Raw genomic sequence first — 25,258 nt, forward strand, 5'->3', positions numbered from 1 at the left:
GGGCCTCCACTCAGCCTGTGTCTTGGGGAAAGTCATGTTTATCCATGGAGGATGGACCCAGATGACTCGACGTGCTAATGACACCTACAAGTTGGACACCTCCACAATGGTCTGGTCTTTAATTCACACCAGAGGAACTCCACCACTTCCTTCAGATAGACACTCTGCCACCATCATTGGGACAAAGATGTTCATATTTGGGGGATGGCAGGGCTATAGTCTCAACACCATCAGAGTGTTTGACACAGAGACCAACTGCTGGCAGAACAAGCCTTATCCAGATTATCTAAATGGATGCTGTCACGAATATGGATGCTGTGAAGATTCATTCTTTGTCTACAATGGAGAGCTGTACATGATTGGTTGCAAGTATGGTTCCTTCAGTGATCTGTGGAAAATCAATCCAGAGACCTTCTCCTGGAAGAAGGTTCAGCCCAAGGGGAGAAGACCATCTAAGATGCGTCAGACTTCCTGTTTCACGGTGGGAGATCGTATCTTTGTCTTTGGAGGATTCGAACATAGTGGCTTGTTCAGCCTAGACTTGAGTCCTAGTCTGAAGACGTTATGCAAGCTAGCAGTTGTTCAGTACGATCTGGAGCAGTCTGAACTCCCACACAACATCAGGTGGGAACTAAGAGCCATGACTACAGACAGCTAAAAAAAAAAAAAAGAATAAAAAGAAAAAAGAAAAAGAGAGAGAGAAAAAAAGTTACAGTTTTATAAACTACAATCTCTCTACATTAGACAATGCACACTGGGTGGAAAAAAATGGGTTACGAAAATTGTGGGATAAAAATGTATAGGGAAAAATAAAGGATTTAGAAGACATTTATCGAATCGGGTCCTCGAGTCTTACAGGGTTAATAAGTAGGTCGGGAGTAGCTTATTGTCGGTATCGGCCGGTAACACTGTCCCTGTTACAATGCTCTAGACCCCTGGGAGATGGTCTCTGGGCACAGTGGGCAGTCAACAAAGTAAATCGTCACTGTCGGGCAGAAACCTTGTATCTCCAAGTTTCAAATTTGTACATTTTTTCACAAAGTAAAGCCCTGCTTCATTATAGAAGGCTGTCGCACAAAAGTTGTGAAAACAGCCGGTGCGAGGCGTTGTGTGCTTGTAGATCGGCTGTTTTCACTAGTTTAAATCATTTTTAAAATGATAGATACAAAACAAACGGTTTTGGACATACAAGGTTTCCACCCAACAACGAAAAAATTTAACTCATGTAATTGGCCCACTGGCTTGTCACTTGTTATGATCTGAAATGGCAAATTTTTGAGTAGCAGCAGCGCTATAGAGAGAGATATCTCTCTCTATAGCGCGCAATGAGGGCCTCTCCAACTGGTTTTCCCGGGCTGAATCAGGGGCCCAGCACGTCCCTGATTGAACCCTTTGCTGTGGGCTCTTCTCCGGGGGTGTCGCACCAAATTCTGGGTACACTGCAAGGGCCCCACATGAATGTTCTTCTTAGGGGGAGGGGGTTTAACCCATTCAGACTGGGAACGCATTGTTACGCTTTATTTTATGCATTAAAGGAGCTATAGTCAACGTTTTCTTGAAAAACGGATGCTAAAATAAAATAAAAAATCACACCCAATGTGAAGTGAGCGGTGGTCGTGCTTGCATAACGTCTTCAGACTAGGTCTAGGATATAGGTCTAGGATGTAATTGGTGACGTAATACAGGCTACACACACACACACACACACACATTGCTGTGGCAAAACGCTGAGGAAAAAGTGGCTACAGACACACGCACAGCCACTCTATGGAGCGGTTTACCACCGCTCAAAAATCAATCCTCGGTTTGAAGTGAAGCGGTACATTTTTGTTCTATTTGTTCTAGAGCTATGAAATCTGTGTTCTAGATCTATACATTCTGTGTTCTAGATCTATACATTCTGTGTTCTAGATCTATACATTCTGTGTTCTAGATCTATAAATTCTGTGTTCTAGATCTATACATTCTGTGTTCTAGATCTATACATTCTGTGTTCTAGATCCATACATTCTGTGTTCTAGATCTATACATTCTGTGTTCTAGATCTATACATTCTGTGTTCTAGATCTATACATTCTGTGTTCTAGATATATACATTCTGTGTTCTAGATGTATACATTCTGTGTTCTAGATATATACATTCTGTGTTCCAGATCTATACATTCTGTGTTCTAGATCTATACATTCTGTGTTCTAGATCTATACATTCTGTGTTCTAGATCTATACATTCTGTGTTCTAGATCTATACATTCTGTGTTCTAGATCTATACATTCTGTGTTCTAGATCTATACATTCTGTGTTCTAGATCTATACTTTCTGTGTTCTAGATCTATACTTTCTGTGTTCTAGATCTATACATTCTGTGTTCTAGATCTATACATTCTGTGTTCTAGATCTATACATTCTGTGTTCTAGATCTATACATTCTGTGTTCTAGATCTATACATTCTGTGTTCTAGATCTATACATTCTATGTTCTAGATCTATACTTTCTATGTGCTTTTGTTCTATATTTTTATGAATTCTGAATGAATGAATGATTTTATCTGGAGGGCCAAATTGTCATGTGAAGCTTGAGCAATCCTCAATCCTGAACGCACAGGACACACAAAGCCACTCCTTGGAACCGCTTCAAATAATGTTTCGAAAATATTTTATAAAAAATATATGCTTCATATACTATGTGTTTCTGTTCAAAAATGTCCACAAAAAGCGTAAAATAATGGTAAAATAATCATTGGGTTAAATATATGGAAAAAAATCGTTGGTAAAAATGTGTGGGAACCCTGATAGTAACTCAGTCCCACTTCCCCCCACCCTTGTGACGCCCCTGGCTCTCTCCCAGGGGCGTCAATTGGGTATGGCAGGGGTATGCAGCTGCCATACCCTGGGTCCAGGGGGGAAAATTAAAGTTACTTTTAAATATAAATCCATGAATGTCTCTTTATCTATCTGTGCTGGTTATTATGTTGTTAAATTACAGTAAAATAACTACAAATGCTACATTTTACAAAATGGTCATTTTAACAAGGTATTATAATTATATTCTCCCCAGCTTGACAAGATGGTATATTCCCAGGTTCCGCAGGTCAGCTGCACAGGTGCAATACATTATTGTTAATTGTGGCACGTTTAGTAACTTGCCAAGTTTAGCTGCACTTGAACAACCGTTCCAGGCTGCCATATCCAGCCCAGGAAACCGTAGAAACCTGGGTAAAAAACTGACAAAAATCTTTTTTTTTTTTTTTTCAGACATTGTGAAAATAGCAGATCTACATGCTCACAACGCCTCGCAGCGCGAGGCGTTGTGACTGTGAGCATGTAGATCTGCTATTTTCACAATAGAACCATGTTAAATTAAATGTAATGCCTCTTTTCCATGAGGACTCCCATCTTTGCCATACCCTAGCTCATACATGGGCAACTGGCGGCCCGGGGGCCACATGCGGCCTCCAAATTCACTTAGGTTACCAGAATACTGACATATTATTGATTTCAGCTGTTAAAATTACAACGATGATCTGCTTTAATTCCGTCAGTCTATATTAGTAGTTTAATGACTAGTATAGCAGTATTTTTTTATGTCCATTGTTTTTGTATTTAGGTTCATAAAGTTGAGTGAGTATATAACAAAATGCGTTCATTTTTTCAAAATGTTACATTTTAGGATTCCAATAAAAAAAGAACAAAAAAGAATTCAGGATTCCAATTCAAAAGAAGCAAAAATATCCGATCTACTGCGATGCAGTTTTGAGCTTGTAGATCGGCTATTTTTGCTTCTTTTGTATGAGACACTAGAATGACAAATAGTACGTAGCAATATGCAATGTGGCCCTCTGGAGTGAAGGTGGAAATATAGTGGCCCTCTTCATCATCAAAGTTGCCCACCCCTGCCCTAGCTTTTGCTGGGGGACTTTGATGATGGCGAGTGCCACTATATTTCCACCTTCACTCCAGAGGGCCACATTGCATATTGCTACGTTCTACTTTGTCATTCTAGTATCTCATACAAAAGAAGCAAAAATAGCCGATCTACAAGCTCAAAACGCATCGCGCTGCGATGCGTTTTGAGCTTGTAGATCGGCTATTTTTGCTCCTTTTGAATTGGAATCCTGAATAGTTTTTTGTTATTTTTTAATTGGAATCCTGAAATGTAACATTTTGATTTAATTTCAAACACATTTAGTTATATATTCATGTTGACTCTATGAACCTAAATACAAATATGGACATATTGGACATATTTTTTTGAACTGACGCCACTGCTCTCTCTCCCCCAGACATGGAGCGCATCGGTAAGGACTCTCAGTACGAGCAGGAGGGGAAGGTGCAGTTTGTGATCGACGCCGTCTACTCCATGGCCCACGCCCTGCACAGCATGCACCGGGACCTCTGCCCCGGCAAGCTGGGCCTCTGCCCCAGCATGGACCTCATCAACGGCAGCCTCCTGCTCAAGTACATCCGACAGGTCAACTTCACCGGTGAGTTATACGCTGACATATCCACCTGTTTCCACGATTATTTACTGTAGAATTATCTGTGGGACACGGTGGCGCAGTCAGTAGTGCTGTCGCCTCACAGCTAGAAGGTCCTGGGTTCGATTCCCGCCGGGGGACACTGTGGGTGCTGGGGGCGTGTTCCCTCCTCCGCGTCATCAGTGCCCACACCCTAGGTGGGGTTGGCAAAAGGGCCTTTCTGTGTGGAGTTTGCATGTTCTCCCCGTGTCTCCTAGGGTAGATACCCTCACAAAAACATGCAGTAATCCTGGTCTCTATAAAGCCTCCCCCTGGCCAGCCGGGGCGCCTGATGGAGGGGAATGGAACTGGTTGGAATAACGTGTTCCTTCCACGCGCTACGTCCAACCGGGGAAGCTCCCCCTGTCAGGTGATAAGAAGCGGCCTGCTCACTCTTCATGCATTGAAGGAAGCATGAGCTCAGTTCGGGGCCCTCCCCAGGTTGGCAGAGGGAGAGTAGAGCCCAGGATCACAGCTTAGGCAATTGGCACCGGGTGAAAAAATGGGTTACAAAAATCGTGGGATAAAAATTTAGAAAAAAAAAGAAAAAAAGAAAAAAAAAGAATTATCTGTGGGACACTTCCGGGGGGAACAGCAGACATACAAGCTCACGTCGCATCGCAAATGCAACGGTTGTGAGCTTTGTAGATCACTCTCGGCTGCGACGAAAAATGGCATGACCTGAGGCCACAGTGGCCTTAATGCCCCAGCCCAGCTGACTGTACTACTTTCTCCTGTCTCTGTCTTGTCAATACTTTAGAAGTAGAAGTTTGGGGAAACACTTACAAGACAGCAATCCATTCACTATCTATCCTACAAAAAAGAGCTGTACGAGTCATACACAACTCCGGATACCGTGACCACACAAATATTCTCTTTTATAACTCAAACATTCTAAAGTTCCCTGATCTGATCAAACTCAAAACAGCCCAAGTCATATACAAAGCAAAACATAAAGCACTTCCGTCCAATGTACAAAATAGATTCCCAGACAAGGAGACAACCTATGACCTGAGAAATCCTTCAGACTTCAAACAACCGCTAGTCCATACCACCCTCAAGTTTATGTGTATTTCGTCTTGTGGAGTGTCACTGTGGAGTGGGCTAGCCGATGAAATTAAACAAAGCACAAACATCTATCAATTCAAAAAGAAAATGAAAAAAAAAAAACTTTTTGACACCTACAAACAGCAAGAATCAGCTGATGCCTACTAGAATGAACACTACTTATTGTTATTATTATTATTACCCCTATCGTTAAATCGGTCCACGAAGCCGAGGTCCTAGGGCTGGTGTACACGACAAATTTCCAAACCCCGCTGTGTGTTCCCTGGGGGCGTGAAAAATAAGGGGGTGGGCTCTACATGTCCTCTGGGACCCCATCTACGTATGGACACCACTTGTTCGCCCATCCGTCTTACGGATGCTTTTTTATTCCATTTTATTTGTTTTAGGGTCCTATCTTGCAGTTCAAGCCTATTTCCACAGGGTGGCAGGCTACTTTCCCAACCTACTGGAGGTGAACATGCAGGGGCGTCAATTGGGTATGGCAAGCTATGGCAGCTGCCATACCTTGGCTACAGGGGGGAAATAATTAAATGTACTTTTCATCGTGCCTGTTGCTAAGGTATGGCAACATGATTGGTGTCTTGCAAGACACCAGTCATGTTGCCATACCTTAGCCTTTCCTGAACTGACGCCGCTGTGAACATGTGTACACAGCCAGCATATTACTCAATGCCAAACTTTGCACACACACTCCTTGCCTGCCAATCCACAACCTCCACCCCTCCAGGGACCCCCAGGGCTTATCTCCCGATTAGGACACTTTCCAGCATAGTGACATGCAGAACAAACTGTCCATATAGTATGGTTTACATAAAAGTCAGTTGTCTTTCACACACACACACACACACACACACACACACACACACACACACACATATATATATATATACACATATATATATATATATATATATATATTTCATTTATTTATTTCATAAATATTTTTCATCACAATTGGGTTTGTGGGGAGCCATCCCTGCTTCAAGCTGTCACAGCACGGCACCAACACTTCAAACTAGTTAAAAAACCCAATACAGCAGATCTACAAGCACCTCACAGATCTACAAGCACCTCGCACATGCCAGGGACAGAGTAGGTTGGCCTGCATAAGCCTTGCTGTCAACACACTATACTACACCACTCAGGCCACCAAGCCAGGTGTGGTCAATTAGTGCCTTCTTTTGATCAGTGGCTTCTGCTTGATGAGTGGCACCAGTCTGTCTTTGTTCCCTGGTCAGTCAAGTTCACTGGGAGAGAATGTTTCAGATCAGTGCAAGTGTATTTGTTTTCCATTTGGACTTACTGTGTTTTGTTGGTACAGTATGCGTGCGACTAACTAATATTTCTGATAATTCCAATTTGTTTGTTGTTTAATTAGCCGGATTGTGAATGCCCTGCATTTTTCTTTCATCTTTAGAACCACACGTGTGTAACAAAACAGAGTGGTGATCATTTGGTGTGGGTGAAGAGAAGAAAAACATTTCATTAAAGGAGTAGTTCACCCCCAAAGTGACTTTTTTTCTATTGAACTCAAGTCTCCATGGCGTGAGTAATACATTGAAAAAATAAGTCATTTTGGGGGTGAACTACTCCTTGAATGTCAGTTTTGTGGTGTTTTGACTGGACACCCTGAACATATTGCCAGATAGATAGACAGACAGACAGACAGACAGACAGACAGACAGACAGAGAATTGTAGGCCTTGCATTTATTTGACTTGGTTCCAACAGATGGCGAAAATAGCTAATCTTCAAGCTCACAATGCCTCACTGTTTGGACAAAGAGTTGAGGCGTTACATTTTGTAAAACACGGCCTTGTGAAAATAGCAGATCTACATGCTCACAACACCTCACAACGCAGGGCGGCGTGAGCATGTAGATCTGATATTTTCACAATTTCTGCCCCTAATATTTAATTTATCATTTTAAAAGTATTAAAAAGTCCTTAAATTGTCTCTTTAGAAATGTGCAGATAGCCTCTGTATACTGTTGAGTGGAAAAACAATGTTTCACATTAAGCTAAACATTTGGGACCACCCAAGATCATTTGGAGACCCCTCTAGGGGTCCCATAGTTGAACCACTGACTTATAAGGGGAGTATGGAGACCCCTCTAGGGGTCCCATAGTTGAACCACTGACTTATAAGGGGAGTATGGAGACCCCTCTAGGGGTCCCATAGTTGAACCACTGACTTATAAGGGGAGTATATGAGGCTGGATCCGTCTGGAACACTGCACTAGGCTCTCGCCAGCTCTGTAGCTCTCCACACTTGAACAGTTGTGTCCTTAAATTCAATTATAATAATTAACCCCTGTATATACGGGCAATAGTTTTACATGACTTTGTGTACACAGCCAATAGTTTTACATGAACATGTCTAGGCTTTAGTACTGTACTGCCTCGTATAGCCCAACAGAGCCCAGCACAGAACAGCACAGCCCACCAGAGCCCAATACAGCCCCCCAGAGCCCAACAGAGTCCAGCAAACCTAAGTCCAGCCCAGCCGAGTAGGAGTATAGACCGGGGAAAGGGGGTAGTTAGATGACTCCACCAGGCCATTACTGTCCAGATCTGGCTTGAATAGGCCAGACTAGGGTAGACAGGACTGCACCAGACAACACCAGGCTGCTCCAGCCTGGTGGGACACTCAGAGACTTTGTAAACGCCTGTGTACATTTCCCATAGATTCTATGGGACTTGAACACTTGCTCCTGCCCTTCGTGTACACAATCTGTGCCGTGTCCCCTCAGAGGGACATTGTGGGCCCCCCGACCTCACTTTGAGAACCGGCCATGGACCACTTGATAAGCCCACAGTGTCCCTCTGAGGGTCCCCCGACCTCACTTTGAGAACCGACCATGGACCACTTGATAAGCCCACAGTGTCCCTCTGAGGGTTCATGTAAAACTACTGGTGACTTTGTACACGCCTGTGTACATTTCCCATAGATTCTATGGGACTTGAACACTTGCTCCTGCCCTTCGTGTACACGGTCTGTGCCGTGTCCCCTCAGAGGGACACTGTGGGCCCCCGACCTCACTTTGAGAACCGACCATGGACCACTTGATAAGCCCACAGTGTCCCTCTGAGGGTCCCCCGACCTCACTTTGAGGACCGACCATGGACCACTTGATAAGCCCACAGTGTCCCTCTGAGGGTCCCCGACCTCACTTTGAGAACCGACCATGGACCACTTGATAAGCCCACAGTGTCCCTCTGAGGGTTCATGTAAAACTACTGGTGACTTTGTACATGCCTGTGTACATTTCCCATAGATTCTATGGGACTTGAACACTTGCTCCTGCCCTTCGTGTACACGGTCTGTGCCGTGTCCCCTCAGAGGGACACTGTGGGCCCCCCGACCTCACTTTGAGAACCGGCCATGGACCACTTGATAAGCCCACAGTGTCCCTCTGAGGGTTCATGTAAAACTTAAAACTAATGCCCGTGTACACAGTGGTTAATCGCATGTGCAAGGATCTACAGAGCTGGCTGGAGCAGCCTGGTGGAGTCTGGTGCAGTCCTGTCTACCCTGGTCTGGCCTATTCAAGCCAGATCTGGACAGTAATGGCCTGGTGGAGTCATCTAACTACCCCCTTTCCCCGGTCTATACTCCTACTCGGCAGGACTGGGCTGGACTTAGGTTTGCTGGACTCTGTTGGGCTCTGGGGGGCTGTATTGGGCTCTGGTGGGCTGTGCTGTTCTGTGCTGGGCTCTGTTGGGCTATACGAGGCAGTACAGTACTAAAGCCTAAACATGTTCATGTAAAACTATTGGCCGTGTACACAAAGTCATGTAAAACTATTGCCTGTGTACACAGTGGCTTTTTCCTTGACCTTTCGAGTTAGGAGTGTCGTAGAGACACGAGACCGGGTTTGTTGGATTCAGCGTCAAAAAGTAAGTCAGAATAAGTGTCTTTTATCCGAAAGAATGTGTAATCGTGTTGGTGGCGTGCAAATTTCGTGTCTTTTTCGCAATCATAAAGGGTTCAAAGTGTCGGAGAGACACGAAACCCATTCCATCGGATCAGGCATCCTTCAAATATGAAAAGTGTTTCCTGCGTAAAACAAACAGATTTTTTTAGATTTTTTTATTGATTTTAAGGACAAAAATCCGGGTTTCGGTGTCTTTTTCGCAATCGTAAAGGGTCATGAGAACCTAAGTCCAGCCCAGCCGAGTAGGAGTATAGACCGGGGAAAGGGGGTAGTTAGATGACTCCACCAGGCCATTACTGTCCAGATCTGGCTTGAATAGGCCAGACTAGGGTAGACAGGACTGCACCAGACAACACCAGGCTGCTCCAGCCTGGTGGGACACTCAGAGACTTTGTAAACGCCTGTGTACATTTCCCATAGATTCTATGGGACTTGAACACTTGCTCCTGCCCTTCGTGTACACAATCTGTGCCGTGTCCCCTCAGAGGGACATTGTGGGCCCCCCGACCTCACTTTGAGAACCGGCCATGGACCAGATCGGGCATGCTTCAAATATGAAACGTGTGTCCTGCCTGAAACAAAACATATTTTTTTGATTTTTTTATTCATTTTAAGGACAAAGGGCCTGTTTTGACGCCTAAAACGACCCTTTTCCTTGACCTTTCGAGTTAGGAGTGCCGTGTACACAGGATCTACAGAGCTGGCTGGAGCATGGAGCAGCCTGGTGGAGTCTGGTGCAGTCATCTAACTACCCCCCTTCCCTGGTCTATACTCCTATTGGGCAGGACTGGGCTGGACTTAGGTTTGCTGGAGTCTATTGGGCTCTGGTAGGCTGTATTGGGCTCTGGTGGGCCGTGTTGTGCTGTGATGGGCTCTGTTGGGCTACACGAGACAGTACAGTACTAAAGCCTGAACATGTTCATGTAAAACTATTGGCTGTGTACACAAAGTCATGTGAAACTATTGCCCGTATATACAGGGGTTAATTATTATAATTGAATTTAAGGACACAACTGTTCAAGTGTGGAGAGCTACAGAGCTGGCGAGAGCCTAGTGCAGTGTTCCAGACGGATCCAGCCTCATATACTCCCCTTATAAGTCAGTGGTTCAACTATGGGACCCCTAGAGGGGTCTCCATACTCCCCTTATAAGTCAGTGGTTCAACTATGGGACCCCTAGAGGGGTCTCCAAATGATCTTGGGTGGTCCCAAATGTTTAGCTTAATGTGAAACATTGTTTTTCCACTCAACAGTATACAGAGGCTATCTGCACATTTCTAAAGAGACAATTTAAGGACTTTTTAATACTTTTAAAATGATAAATTAAATATTAGGGGCAGAAATTGTGAAAATATCAGATCTACATGCTCACGCCGCCCTGCGTTGTGAGGTGTTGTGAGCATGTAGATCTGCTATTTTCACAAGGCCGTGTTTTACAAAATGTAACGCCTCAACTCTTTGTCCAAACAGTGAGGCATTGTGAGCTTGAAGATTAGCTATTTTCGCCATCTGTTGGAACCAAGTCAAATAAATGCAAGGCCTACAATTCTCTGTCTGTCTGTCTGTCTGTCTGTCTGTCTGTCTATCTGGCAATATCCTCAGGGTGTCCAGTCAAAACACCACAAAACTGACATTCAAGGAGTAGTTCACCCCCAAAATGACTTATTTTTTCAATGTATTACTCACGCCATGGAGACTTGAGTTCAATAGAAAAAAAGTCACTTTGGGGGTGAACTACTCCTTTAATGAAATGTTTTTCTTCTCTTCACCCACACCAAATGATCACCACTCTGTTTTGTTACACACGTGTGGTTCTAAAGATGAAAGAAAAATGCAGGGCATTCACAATCCGGCTAATTAAACAACAAACAAATTGGAATTATCAGAAATATTAGTTAGTCGCACGCATACTGTACCAACAAAACACAGTAAGTCCAAATGGAAAACAAATACACTTGCACTGATCTGAAACATTCTCTCCCAGTGAACTTGACTGACCAGGGAACAAAGACAGACTGGTGCCACTTATCAAGCAGAAGCCACTGATCAGAAGAAGGCACTAATTGACCACACCTGGCTTGGTGGCCTGAGTGGTGTAGTATAGTGTGTTGACAGCAAGGCTTATACAGGCCAACCTACTCTGTCCCTGGCATGTGCGAGGTGCTTGTAGATCTGTGAGGTGCTTGTAGATCTGCTGTATTGGGTTTTTTAACTAGTTTGAAGTGTTGGTGCCATGCTGTGACAGCTTGAAGCAGGGATGGCTCCCCACAAACCCAATTGTGATGAAAAATATTTATAAAATAAATAAATGAAATATATATATATATATATATATATATATATATATGTATATATATATATATATATATATATATATATATATATATATATGTATATATATATATATGTGTGTGTGTGTGTGTGTGTGTGTGTGTGTGTGTGTGTGTGTGTGTGTGTGTGTGTGTGTGAAAGACAACTGACTTTTATGCAAACCATACTATATGGACAGTTTGTTCTGCATGTCACTATGCTGGAAAGTGTCCTAATCGGGAGATAAGCCCTGGGGGTCCCTGGAGGGGTGGAGGTTGTGGATTGGCAGGCAAGGAGTGTGTGTGCAAAGTTTGGCATTGAGTAATATGCTGGCTGTGTACACATGTTCACAGCTGCGTCAGTTCAGGAAAGGCTAAGGTATGGCAACATGACTGGTGTCTTGCAAGACACCAATCATGTTGCCATACCTTAGCAACAGGCACGATGAAAAGTACATTTAATTATTTCCCCCCTGTAGCCAAGGTATGGATAAGCCCACAGTGTCCCTCTGAGGGTCCCCCGACCTCACTTTGAGAACCACCACGGACCACTTGATAAGCCCACAGTGTCCCTCTGAGGGTTCATGTAAAACTACTGGTCGTGGACACCACCTAGGGCCTGTGTACATATGGCTCTCTGCTGCCCCCCAGTAAGAAACTATAGACGGCACAGACCGTGTACACGAAGGGCAGGAGCAAGTGGTCAAGTCCCATAGAATCTATGGGAAATGTACGAAGTCGTGTACAAAGTCACCGGTTGGTCCACGAGCCATAGTTTTTTCCATTGTAGCTCCCTACAGTGTACACGAATATGATTATTACCATTATTATTATTACCCATTACCCTTATTATTATTACCCGTATTATCATCATCATCCTAGTCTAACATCACAGCTATATAAATTATACCTATTAACTCATACCCTGCCAAACCCGAGGAACCCGAGAATTTCGCGATGTCCCTCCCTGCCACGCCCGAGGAACCCGAGAATTTCCGCCATTTTGAAAAAAAAAATAAAAAATTCAAAACTTTTTTTTTCCAAAAAATGTTTTGGGACCCCAAAAACGTTAGTAGGCATGATAGCGATCGCGAAATTGCTTGTTTAACCCCCATACAACCCCCATACAACTCAGGTAGCAGACCTCCAAGCTCACAACAGTGTAAAACATAATGGCTGCTATCTCATGAATGCCTGAACGGATTTCCATTCGGATTTTTTTGTTTGAAAGCTGTGAGCAATGTGGACACACGTGGTGCATTATCTAGGCATGGGTGTGCATGATCCGTGCACTATGAATTACATGGAAGTCTATGGAGACGAATGGCAGTTAAAGAGTACGAAGGTATTGTTAAATGGCAGCATATGAGTTAAGATATAGGATATATATTATACAACATAAAATATATAATAATATTATAATATATAGTTAATTAATATTGTCATACTCCTGCCCAGTCCACGGTGACACTCATTCTATGCGGAGCTCTTTGCCATCTTGACTCTCACATGCAAGAGAGTGAGTTGTGTGTGTGAGAGAGAGATAAAATGTGCGGGACTACATGCTGTATACAACAGCAGCCTACGTAGGTGTAAAAGAACAAAAAAAAAAATATATATATATATTGTATTTCTTACTATTTACCTATTTTTTTACTATTTATTACTTTGTTATGAAAATGAGCCAGGGGTAGGGCTCGATAAGCAGTATGCTTCTCCCTACTCCCTTTTTTGGCACCTTGGACACTTATTCACGTCTAACGAACTCTTGAACTTGTACTCTTTCTATTTTTATTCATTATCTCTTGCCATTATGCTATGTTCAGATGCACAGATATCACAATTGTATTGTACTGAACTGTCCGAAAGTGCTGAAAAATAAAATGAACTGAACTGAATACTGCATGTAGACACCAGTGTCTTTCCTGTCTTGTAGACACCACTGTCTTGTTGAGTCCCCATTTTTGAACCAATCCAGTATCTTTGATTTGTGCAAGGCTGAGCATCAGATTTTAAATGCCAATTTTATTTATTTTCACAGCAGATATCCTACAAAATGTAACCCTTAAATTCAATTAATTATTTCAATGGACTAAAATCTTGTTTTATTTTGATGGCCTTCCTGTCCTGACATTTGGCCTTTGTGCCCTCAAAAAATGGAAAACCTCAAAGTGGCCTTGCCCCTGAAATGATGAAATTCCAGGCCTGGTGGTACATATATTATTTTATATGTGCAGAATTACAATTAAAATACATGTTATGTTGAGGCATCTTCCTCAATGTCATGCTGGTCAGTGCGAGTCAGCGACAGGCACTGCTCTCTGCTCTGCCTGTTTTCAGAGTGTTCACAGCGAGACCACGTGACCTACTTTATGATAATGTTACTTTTAGGGGCGTGACATCCAGACCAAAACACATATAGAGTTAAATCTGCCTTTTATCAGATCCCTTCATACACGCTGCAGTTGTTTTTTTTATATACATGCCCCTGTTCTGCATTCTCCCCACCCTTACACAGCTAAAACGGGGGCATTTGAAGTGGTAGCTACTCGCTAATGCGGCAATTTCTATCGCTCCAAACTTCATTTTCTTTTTTTATGGATTGTGTATTTACCCTCTCATGAGACTCACAGATGCAATGTTTGTCCCTCCCTAGCAGCCGTTCTTGCAGAAATGACGACTAGACTACTCGTCAAATGCCCCCGTTTTAGCTGTGGAGGGGTGGGGAGAATGCAGAACAGGGGCATGTATCTGGGCATATAAAAGAAACAACTGCAGCATGTATGAAGGGAATCTGATAAAAGGCAGATTTAGCCCTATATGTGTTTTGGTCTGGTTGCTTCCTTTAACTCTTCTGCCGCCCTTGACGGTGAGGACTGTCATTGAAAGGGTTAATACCATGGCGCCGTTGACGGTGAGGACTGTGAATCTTACTGTATATACAGTAAAGATATGATTACTTACTGTACGTCGCTCCGGTCCCGCCCGCATCGGTAATGTCGGCGATTTGTTTACAACGCACGTTGGGCGTGCACGCGAAGTGAAGCTCCTCAATGTTAAGTCAATGGAGAGGCCCATAAAGAAACTTCATTTAAACAAAATAGCCATTTTGAGACATTTTGCAGCAGATCTAAATGTAAACAAGGTTCAAGGCAGGGCGCAGCCATCTTCATCTTCTTGTCGCACACTGTCATGTGACTAGATGACGTAATCGTTGCCGTCAAGTGATAATCCAAAAAAACAAAAACAACCCCCTTCCGGCCCTTCAAAATAATAGCGGCGGCCGACGGAGGAAACGACGTGGCGCCGAGGCACCAAGCAACCTTCAGATTAAGAGGCAGTAGATGTGTTAAAGGTGTATTCAGTAATAATGAAAGTGGCTGGGGGTCATCTTGTCCCTTACTGGCCTTACAGCGTGGAAATGTTTAGTTTTTTTATAGATTTTTCACACCATTATAATGGTCTCGTTTTGAACTTAGACCCAATCACTGAATATCGGTAGGCCTACGTCTCCAGCTTCAGGACGTGTATGATACTGATATACTACGAGACTGTGGCATTTTATGAGTTCATTAGTTTACAATCTAGGCATTTAGCAGACGTTCTTAATTCAGAGCGACTGTGGTTCTCAAAACTTTTATTTTGACCATCATAACTAAACATCTTAACATAACTAAGGCCATACTCTACCCTGATTGGTCGAGGACTGGCTGGCCACCTCTGAAAACAGAATCTAGCTATGCTCGTAACACGGGCCATGGTGGAAGTCCTAATATGGTCAGCACACATTCTAGTGAGGAGAATGAATGGAAAATGTACCAATTATATTTTTATTTGAATCAAATACAATCACTGAATATACCTTTAAGGCAAGACAACGACTAGTCCGGAGTCCCCAGTTAAAATATGATTATTTTGGGGGTCACGGCCTGAAAAGGTTGAGAACCACTGCTTTAAAATGCAGCCTGTAAAATAAATCAATGCTCTGCAAAACACATTATTATTATTTACCGGAAGGCTTTCCTCTGCTCTCAGCGTCTTTGACTTCACGCTGGAGTCTGCAGTCTGCCGATATGGAGCGGAGGCGCTTTTTAAAAGGTTTAATTTATTTATATTTTTGAGGGGAAAAACGGAAAACGTCCATAACGATGATAATATGAAACGTCTGAGTTCCTGGAAGTGTCTCCTGTACACGCAGACACACGTACTGTACATTAACGTACATTACTGTACATACATGCTGACTACATGAAAGAAGACACCAGAGGTTGGGGGTGGGGGGGATGTACTATTTTGTTTTACTTAGATTATGTTAGATAGGAGAGAGTGGAGGGTTTAGAGCTAACAACACAGCTCTAGACCCTGATGTTAGATAGCATAGTGTGGAGGGTCTAGAGCTAACAACAATGTAGAGCTCTAGACCCTGATGTTAGAGTGTGGAAGGTTTAGAGCTCTAAACCCTGATGTTAGATAGGAGAGTGTGGAGGGCATATCACATATCACATATAGCCGATATTGTAGATATTGCTACTAGGGGTGTAACGATATAGTAACTGAAATAAAAAATATATATTTTTTTAATTTGCAATGATCTACTATATTGATATGCAAAAGCAAAATATTGTACCTTTTGGCTCTGTATATCTTATCATATATATATTTATCGAATCGCTTTGCAATTGCATGGAAACAAAATATGTGTGCCTTGTATTTAGCAATTAAATTGAGGGGTAATGAAAAAGAGGGGTCTAATTACTTTTCCATTCCATATAGCTACTCTTGGTCTATCGATACATGTGTGTAATCTCTGTGTTCATGTCAAGGTGGGTTTGTCCATATGTGTTGTAATATAATGTCCATGTATGTCCTAAAAAATCTTATTTATATCCATAATAATAGATTTTTACCTTAAAAAAACCTGCTATATTGACACGTTTCACACAGATATAATGTCTCTGCTAAATAGTTACTATATAGATTTTAAATCATTGAATTGAATCGCATCGTATCGGCATGAATGAAACAACATCGTCCCATGTATCGTATCGTCAACCATGTATCGAGATGCGTATCGTATTGTTGTTCAAATGTATCATCGCATAGTTGTTCAAATGTATCATTACACCCCTGGTAGCTATACACTACTAGTTTCATAGGCTACATTTCCGTTCTTCTATAAATTACTGAAATGTGCTCAAACATAATGTTTCATTAGAGAAGTTTACAGTTTAGGCCTAAAAATGCTAACTAGCTTCATGTATGGTCATTGAGTGTTACAGTAGTGCTATGGGTTTAGGTGGAGTCTGAAGAGGTGAGTCTTCAGTCCACGGCAGAAGCTAGGGAGTCAGTCTGTAGTTCTAAGTGCGACAGGGAGTTTATTCCACAGTTTGGGGGCCAGGAGGGTGAATTGTCTTGGACGAGTGGATTTTTGTCCCGGGGTATTTAGCGAGGGTTCTGTCAGCATCCCTGCGTTGGCTGATCTGAGTGAACGGGTGGGGTTATGGGGGTTGATCAGGTTTTGGAGGTATGGGGGAGCCATGGAGCTTTTAAGCCGTGACATCATTTTGTAGTCAGACCTCCAAGCATATTTATTGTCAATATCTGTCCCTCACTATTTCAACAGATCCGAGACAAAAATAACGACTAAAGTATAATTCTACCACTTTCCTTTCAACAACAAAGAGAAGAAAAATGAGTAAATAGTAAAAATAGTAAAAAGATTCGCTTTTTTGGGGGGCAAAAGTTCTCCTCTGCCTACAAAATGATGTCAGACTTAACAGCCCCATACCTTAGGCTGCTTTGAAGGCCAGCATCAGTGTTTTGTATTCTGTGCGGGCCGCAACCGGGAGCCAGTGGAGGGCGCGGAGAAGGGGGGGAGACGTGAGAATTTTGTCTGGTTGTAGACCAGTCGTGCCGCAGCATTTTGTATCAGTTGGCTCCTCCTGGGGGCGATGAAAAAGTAAAGCTTATAACGTGGAGAAACATTCATCTTAAGACAGTATAGACCAATAGTATGGAGAAACAGAAAAGTTTTATCCCGAGTAGGAGAGTTGTCTCGTTGTAAAACAACTTATGGAGGAGGAGGAGGAGGTTTCTAGTTCTACAACAACTTATGGAGGCTTTACAGCCATCAAGGCGGGTGCTTTACCTCCCTCATGGAGGCATAAACATGCTCCCTGCAGTCTGTTTTTCACTTTGAGTTCAGCAGAGCTCCTGTGTACGGAGGCATAAAGAAGTCTGTTTTAGGAAAGTTTAATTACAGGCCTGACAACTCCGTACACAACAAGCCTTTATTTCCGAGCAGGCACGCAGGCAGAGAGACAATTAAACACTACAGAGTGAGAGAGTAAAATACTACCTCCTACACAATAGGATGACATACAACCTCCCAGACAATGGGATGCTCCTATAGGGTCAGATGATGAACCGAACCTGTAACTCAGTGGAATGAATAATAAGTGTCTGAAGGCGTCGGCCTCCTCTGCTTCCCTCTAACCGTACCAGGGACGTGCTGGGCCCCTGATTCAGCCCGGGAAAAAGAGTTGGAGAGGCCCTCATTGCGCGCTATAGAGAGAGATCTCTCTCTATAGCGCTGCTGCTACTCAAAGATTTGCCATTTCAGATCATGACAAGCGACCAGCCAGTGGGCCAATTACTGTACATGAGTTATATTTCGTCGTTGTCGGGTAGAAACCTTGTACGTCCATAACCGTTTGTTTTGTATTTATCATTAAAAAATGATTTAAACTAGTGGAAACAGCCGATCTGCAAGCACACAATGCCTCGCACCTCGAGGCGTTGTGTGCTTGTAGATCTGCTGTTTTCACTACTTTTGTGCGACGGCCTTGCATGATGAAGCAGGGCTTTGCTTTGCGAAAAAATGTCCAAATTTGAAACTTGGAGATACGAGGTTTCTGCCCGACAGTGACGATTTACTTTGTTGGCCTCCCAGCCCCCAAAATGGAACAAAGGCCGACATTTTATTAAATTTTTTTTCCTAATGGCCAGCCTGGACCGACCGGGAATGAGCCGGCCGTTCGGGAGTTGTCCCGCTTTTCCCAATGGCCAGCACGTCCCTGAACCGTATATTACTGTCTCCGAGCAACGCGGCTGTTTTAGGGAAGCTACGCGGAAACGCTGCAATTTGTCTTTATTCGTGACCGTTATTCCTTCGTTTAGAGAAGGAGAGGTTTTGAGACGCAACACGCAGGTCCGCACAGCTTTTACCATCAGCCTTATAAGACCTGGAACTACTTTAACTATTAGTCTATGTTTTAACTATTGAAAAAATAGCAGATATACAAGCTCACAGGTTTGCTTTTTCAAAGCAAACCTCAAATCTTAGCTTCTGGGGGTTCCTGGTACGACTATTATTTTTAGATGTATCTGTAAAGTAATTAGTAACTAAAGTTTTCAAATGAATGTGGTGGAGTAAAAAACAAAGCACAATATTTGCCTGGAAATTGGAAATATTCAAGTAAAGTACAAATACCTCAGAATTCCTCGTAAGTAGAATAGGCTACTTGAGTAAATGTAAAAAGAATACAAGACGCACAAAGAAGAGTGACCACTGACCATAACAGGTCTGTAACTCTGAGAGTCTTCAAATGGAACCAAATACTCTCACAAGTTAACTTTTTCTCTGCCATTTTAAACATAGCCTGAACTAAGCAACTGCCAAATTGTCCTTACCTTTTAACGTGGGCACGTGCACGCATCGTGCACGAATCTGTGCATGTAACATGTACCAGCGTTGCAGACCAGACCGCAGCTTTCGAAAAAAACAATCCCATTGGAAAAGGAAAAGGAAATACCCCCCCAAATTATTTGGGGGGGGTCCCCAGATGATCCCCAGTTAGAATATGATTATTTTGGGGGTATGTATAGCACAATAGGAGTCCACTAGTAACTAGTGGACTCCTATTGTGCTATACATAATGTTGTAGTAAATCAGTGTCACACATTCCGTAATTGGGTCTTATGATCAAAATAAGAATATTATAATCGTGTGTAAAACAGAAAATTTAAAAAATGCCACGGTCACATTTGTCCGTGTACGGCATAGACTGTAAAAAGAATATGGACGATGTGAAGCCGTTGGTTTCTATGCTGCGAAAATGACGTTTTTTTGTTCCTTGTATGGGTGTCGCCATCATTGTTTTAATGGTACCCCAGGAATCATAAGGCATGCTATTGGCTGCCAACGGTCACGTGGAACCGCAGGGATACATGGGAGAATGTGGTGTTGATAGCCTCCCGAAATAAAGCACACAAAGAAGAACACAGCAGGCTAGTATCAGTTTAGTTGGCCACGCCCCCGCAAATGTGGCCAACTTCAATTTTAACATAAATGGGACCATATTTGCACAAAACGCACATCATGGTGATTGAAAGGGAGTTTTTCACTAGCGACAGGAACCAACCATAAAGTATTTATGACAATGTTTATTAAGGTTAGAAAATCAAAGGGGAAAACGAATGGGGTCCAATGTAGACACATTCTTTTTGGTACCTCGCGGGGGGAAAACAGCGCAACTAGCGGCCAAACATAGGACGTTTTAGTTCCGTATCGGATTCGTTTTAAATCGACGGAACTATGCCCCTGGTGTACGGTAGGGTTTGCAAACCACTATGCAAACCATAATAATTCAGATCAAATGTACAAATCAAAGCAACAAAAACTGTAGGCCTAGACACTAATTGTGTTTTGTCTTATCAATTATTTAGGAGCCTAAACAGGCGCGTGCATGTGTGTGCGTGCGTGTCATTTTTGTGCATTGCTATTATTTGTGTGCATTGTGTGCATGGGACCAGGGCGATACAGTGATCTCATTAAAGTCCCGCAGATTTGATGATTCATCATTAAAGTTTATTTTTTTTCTTATTTTTATTTCCTCCCTACAGCATATATTATTACTGTTGCAGTAAACATAACATTCTGTTGCCGTTGCTGTTTCTCTCCCACAAACTGTGGTCCATTTTAAGTTTTAAAAGGTTTTATTTCTATCCAACAGCTCATTATAAACACTGTCACTCTGCCCACTCCTCTCTTAGTCTCACCTAAAGCACTTAACCCTGCAAGGCCCAGCAATGCTTTTTGGCAACATCTTTTTAAATCAGTTAAAAAAAGAATGTTATAATTAATTTTTCTGTTCTTTTTTCACATCAACATCACCTTGACATCCTATTGTTTAGTATTACAATGCCATTGGCCATGATATTTGCATAAAAATACCCCCCACAGAGGCTGACATTCACACCTCCCAGAGAAGTTGAAATTCCAGCGTCTGGACGAACAACATCTCACTTTTTAACTGAAGCTATTCCTCACAAAAACATAAGTAAAATGCCTGTAATATATATATATTTTTTGTGATCATTAGAATGTCTAGAACATGTACATATGTTATTACTATGAAAAATATCCCCAAAATGCAAACTAGAGCATGATTTATGATTTATGATATATGGGTATAAAACCTTACAAAAACATTATTATTTTTTAAACATTACATTTTCCTCTGATTAGGACTCCTAAAACACCATCTGATTTTTTTTTTTTTTTTTTTGGCAAGTAGAAATTAACTCGGGTCTTGCAGGGTTTTAAACATTAAGTCGGGTCTTGCAGGGTTTTAAACATCTTTAAAATATAGTTGGGATAGGAATGGAGCTTGTTAATTTGTATTGATATTGAGCACCTTATCGATCCTGCTTATTGAGCTTGTTGATCATTTTCTAATATTTCGTGGAAAGACGCGAGACGACAAATTCTGAACAGAACAGGTACAGGTATCTTATTGGCCAGTTGTTGTGCCTTTGAGTTTGTGGCTTAATTGTCATCAATGAAGATGACAATTAACAAAAGTAAAACAAATATTTCGCCTATCATTAAAACAATCATTAATGTAAGTGTTAAACGGCTTTAGGCTATATTAATATTAGTACTGTAATAATTTCTTGATCGCCTCTTGTCTTGATTGTTTAAACATGACATCAAGGGACACCATATGCTCGATAACAGGCTTGATAAGCCCAAAGATTATTGATACTGGGTACTCAATACATTTGTTAACGAGTATGTTTTGAGCTCCATCCCTACTTAAACGTGATATTTACTTTAGAAATAGTTCATCTTTTATTCAAGCGGGACAATGGCCGTCACACGTTGATATATATCATATGTCCATGTGTGGTCTATCCCTATGGAGTGTGTGGAATGCATGTGCTGACAAAAAAAATACAACATAATCCTATGGTAAACACATCCACTACCAGCTATTCATTCATTGTCTCCAACAGCCGTAGGCATGGGGGAGAGTATGTTTTCCCCTCCATCCGTCCGTCCTTGCGTCCGTCCATTCGTCCTCGCAGTTTGTTACCACCTAATTTCAGTCACTGTTGGCCCGGTCGCTGCCAAAATGAGCACACACACTCCCTGGATGCCAATTCAGAACCTCTGACCCACATTTCTCAAATGGGCCTGTTCTAGCGCCACCATGAGGCCAATGGCAAAACACATTTCTGTACACTACTCTTACAGACTTTGTCCAAAAATCCTACGAATCGGTAGGCAGTATCTGGACAGTCATGTGATCGACATGGATCTGTCCGATTTAGAATATTCCATTCTGATTGGCTAAGATTGGCTTCCAAAGTTTGTAGGATTGAGCCGTTTTGAACAAAATGCCTCAAATCACAAACGCAAAGTGCAATTATCATGAAATCGTGCACACACATTCCCACTAGGCTGAGGAAGAAATGCCACATCAAAATGTTCAAATCAGCCCCATGGTGGCGCTATAACAGGCCAATTTGTGTTTTTACCTATAACTCCACCGATCAGTATCAAACTTTGTACACACACTCCCTAGAGGCCAAGGAAAAACCTGATCCGTCTGATATTTCATATTCCATCCTGATTGGCTAATATTAGCTTCCAAAGTTTGCAGGATTGCTCCGTTTTTGAACAAAATGCCTCAAATCATCAACGCAGCTTGTGATTACCGTGAAATTTGCCACACATATTCCCACTATGTCAAGGAACAAATGCTACCCTTTTCACATTGGCCTGTTGTAGCGCCACCAGCAGGTAGACTTTATCAAAACACATTTTTGGAACACAATGCCTCAAATCACGCATGCAGTGTCCGATTGCCATGAAAGGTCTAAGGTGAAGAACACATGCCACCCTTTTTACATTGGCCTATTATACAGTAGTTAGTACCACCAGGACGCCTGGCCTGGTGGAGACCTGTGCTCGGAAGAGCACTGCTTTTAGTTCATTCATTCATTCATCCATTCATTCATTCATTCATTAACTGTTCTGCTGCCCTTGACGACGCTCACCGTCAGTGAAAGGGTTAATACCATGGCGCCGTTGACGGCGAGGACTGTCAATCTTACTGTATATACAGTAAAGATATTATTACTTACTGTACGTCGCTCCGGTCCCGCCCGCATCGGTAATGTCCGCGATTTGTTTACAACGCACGTCGGGCGTGCACGCGAAGTTAACGTCCTCCATAGTAAATCCATTGAGAGGCCCATAAAGAGACTTCATTTTCTCCAAAAGGGACATTCTTATACAAAGGATGGTCTCCACTCTCCATAACTGTACACAAAAGCTGGGCGCAGCCATGTTCTCTTCTGGGCTCACACTGTCATGTGACTAGATGACGTAATCGTTGCCGTCAAGTGATAATCCAAAAAAACAAAAACAACCCCCTTCCAGCCCTTCAAAATAATAGCGGCGGCCTATGGAGGAAACGGCGTGGCACCGAGGCACCAAGCAAACCTTCAGATTAAGAGGCAGTAGTTGTGTTAAACAATATTTGTTTCAAAAATATCAAAAATATTTTTTGCTACTTTTGCATGTGTGTCGACAAAGTAGGACATTCATTTACAAATGAAATAGAAAAAAGGGAAAATCAAATCATGCACCAAGTAGGACATTAATTTACAAACGAAATAAGAAAATAGGAAAATCAAATCAAGCATTGCCCTCCCCGGGGCTGCAGGATTCACAGGCAAATGTTTAAGAGAAACAATCAAAACCTTCCCACTATTAAAGCAGACATTATTACCCTTTAGACCGTCTGGTATAATTGGAAAAGAATTCCATTCATGAAATGAGTTTTTGTCTCGACACGCTGGAGCAGGGACGTGCTGGCCATTGGGAAAAACGGCCGGTCCAAAAAACAAATATCGGCCTTCGTTCCATTTTGGGGGCTGGGCAGCCAACAAAGTAAATCGTCACTGTCGGGCAGAAACCTTGTGTCTCCAAGTTTCAAATGTATACATTTTTTTGCAAAGCAAAGCCCTGCTTCATCATATAAGGCTGTTGCACAAAAGTAGTGAAAACAGCAGATCTACAAGCACACAACGCCTCTTGTGTGCTTGTAGATCGACTGTTTTAGTTTCAATCATTTTTAAAATGATAAATACAAAACAAACGGTTTTGGACATACAAGGTTTCCACCCGACAACGACTAAATATAACTCATGTACAATAATTGGCCCACTGGCTTGTCACTTGTCATGATCTGAAATGGCAAATCTTTGAGTAGCAGCAGCGCTATAGCTATAGCGCGCAATGAGGGCCTCTACAACTCTTTTTCCTGGGCTGAATCAGGGGCCCAGCATGTCCCTGCGCTGGAGCTGATGAAACTCATGTAACGAGCACAACGCAAAGCTTTGTGGAGTTCTACAAGTAGGAGACGTCTGCGCGCTTCAGCCAAACATCGGTAGAAGGACTTGTCGGTGCTCAACAAGGACAAACTGTATTAACACTTTCCATGCCAGGCCAAAATGGCCCCAAAGTCCCTGTGCCAGGATTTTGTATGTTTTCTTTACTATGCAATGAAAAAACAGACACAGTTGTTGTGATTCAGTGGCAAAAATAATTTTGTCAATCAGACAAATGGTTCCAGAGATAGAGCTGAATGAATCAAAAAAAGTGTCCATCCACTAGAATGGACACACATTTTCTCAATCAGCTAAACGAGGGAGCCAACACACAAACAGAGAAAATCATCTCTCTGATCTCAGGTCATTTTGACATCTAAAAAAACAAAAATGAAAAAAAAAAAAGAAGAAGAAAATAATCATTTTTATTATATACGTCAAAATACGTCATTGGCACTGACGGCTTTTGGCCCATTTACGTCAATCTACCACTGTGGCATGGTAAGAGTTAAGAAACATACTACCTGGGCACTTCATAAATGACTACCCAAATAAAACAATGGAGCACTCAAACGGTCTGCACGTTCATTTATTGCAAGGCGGCAAAGTGAGTTTTTGTCGCATTCCTAAGACCACAATTTGATTATTATTATAAAATGTGCCGCCAATGATTCCGGATGGAGACACGAATGCATTTCTGTCTTCATTAAGTCACTGTGACTTTGATACTGTGAAAATAATAATAT

The 25,258-nt window shown here is 42.4% G+C and overlaps 1 protein-coding gene across 1 annotated transcript in view; it reads left to right on the forward strand.

The window, feature by feature from the left end:
* The window catches only part of LOC308291241 (metabotropic glutamate receptor 4-like), a gene marked incomplete at both ends in the record, with an annotated part of 134,254 nt that overhangs the window by 65,364 nt on the left and 43,632 nt on the right, over positions 1-25,258 (forward strand). The window contains one exon of the mRNA XM_080733214.1: positions 4,283-4,483. Within this exon, the coding sequence (XP_080589340.1) occupies positions 4,283-4,483 (201 nt within the window). The remainder of the gene's footprint in view (positions 1-4,282; positions 4,484-25,258) is intronic.

Source organism: Nannobrachium achirus, assembly GCF_963921795.1.
Source record: "Nannobrachium achirus genome assembly, chromosome: 9".
NCBI lineage: Eukaryota > Metazoa > Chordata > Actinopteri > Myctophiformes > Myctophidae > Nannobrachium > Nannobrachium achirus.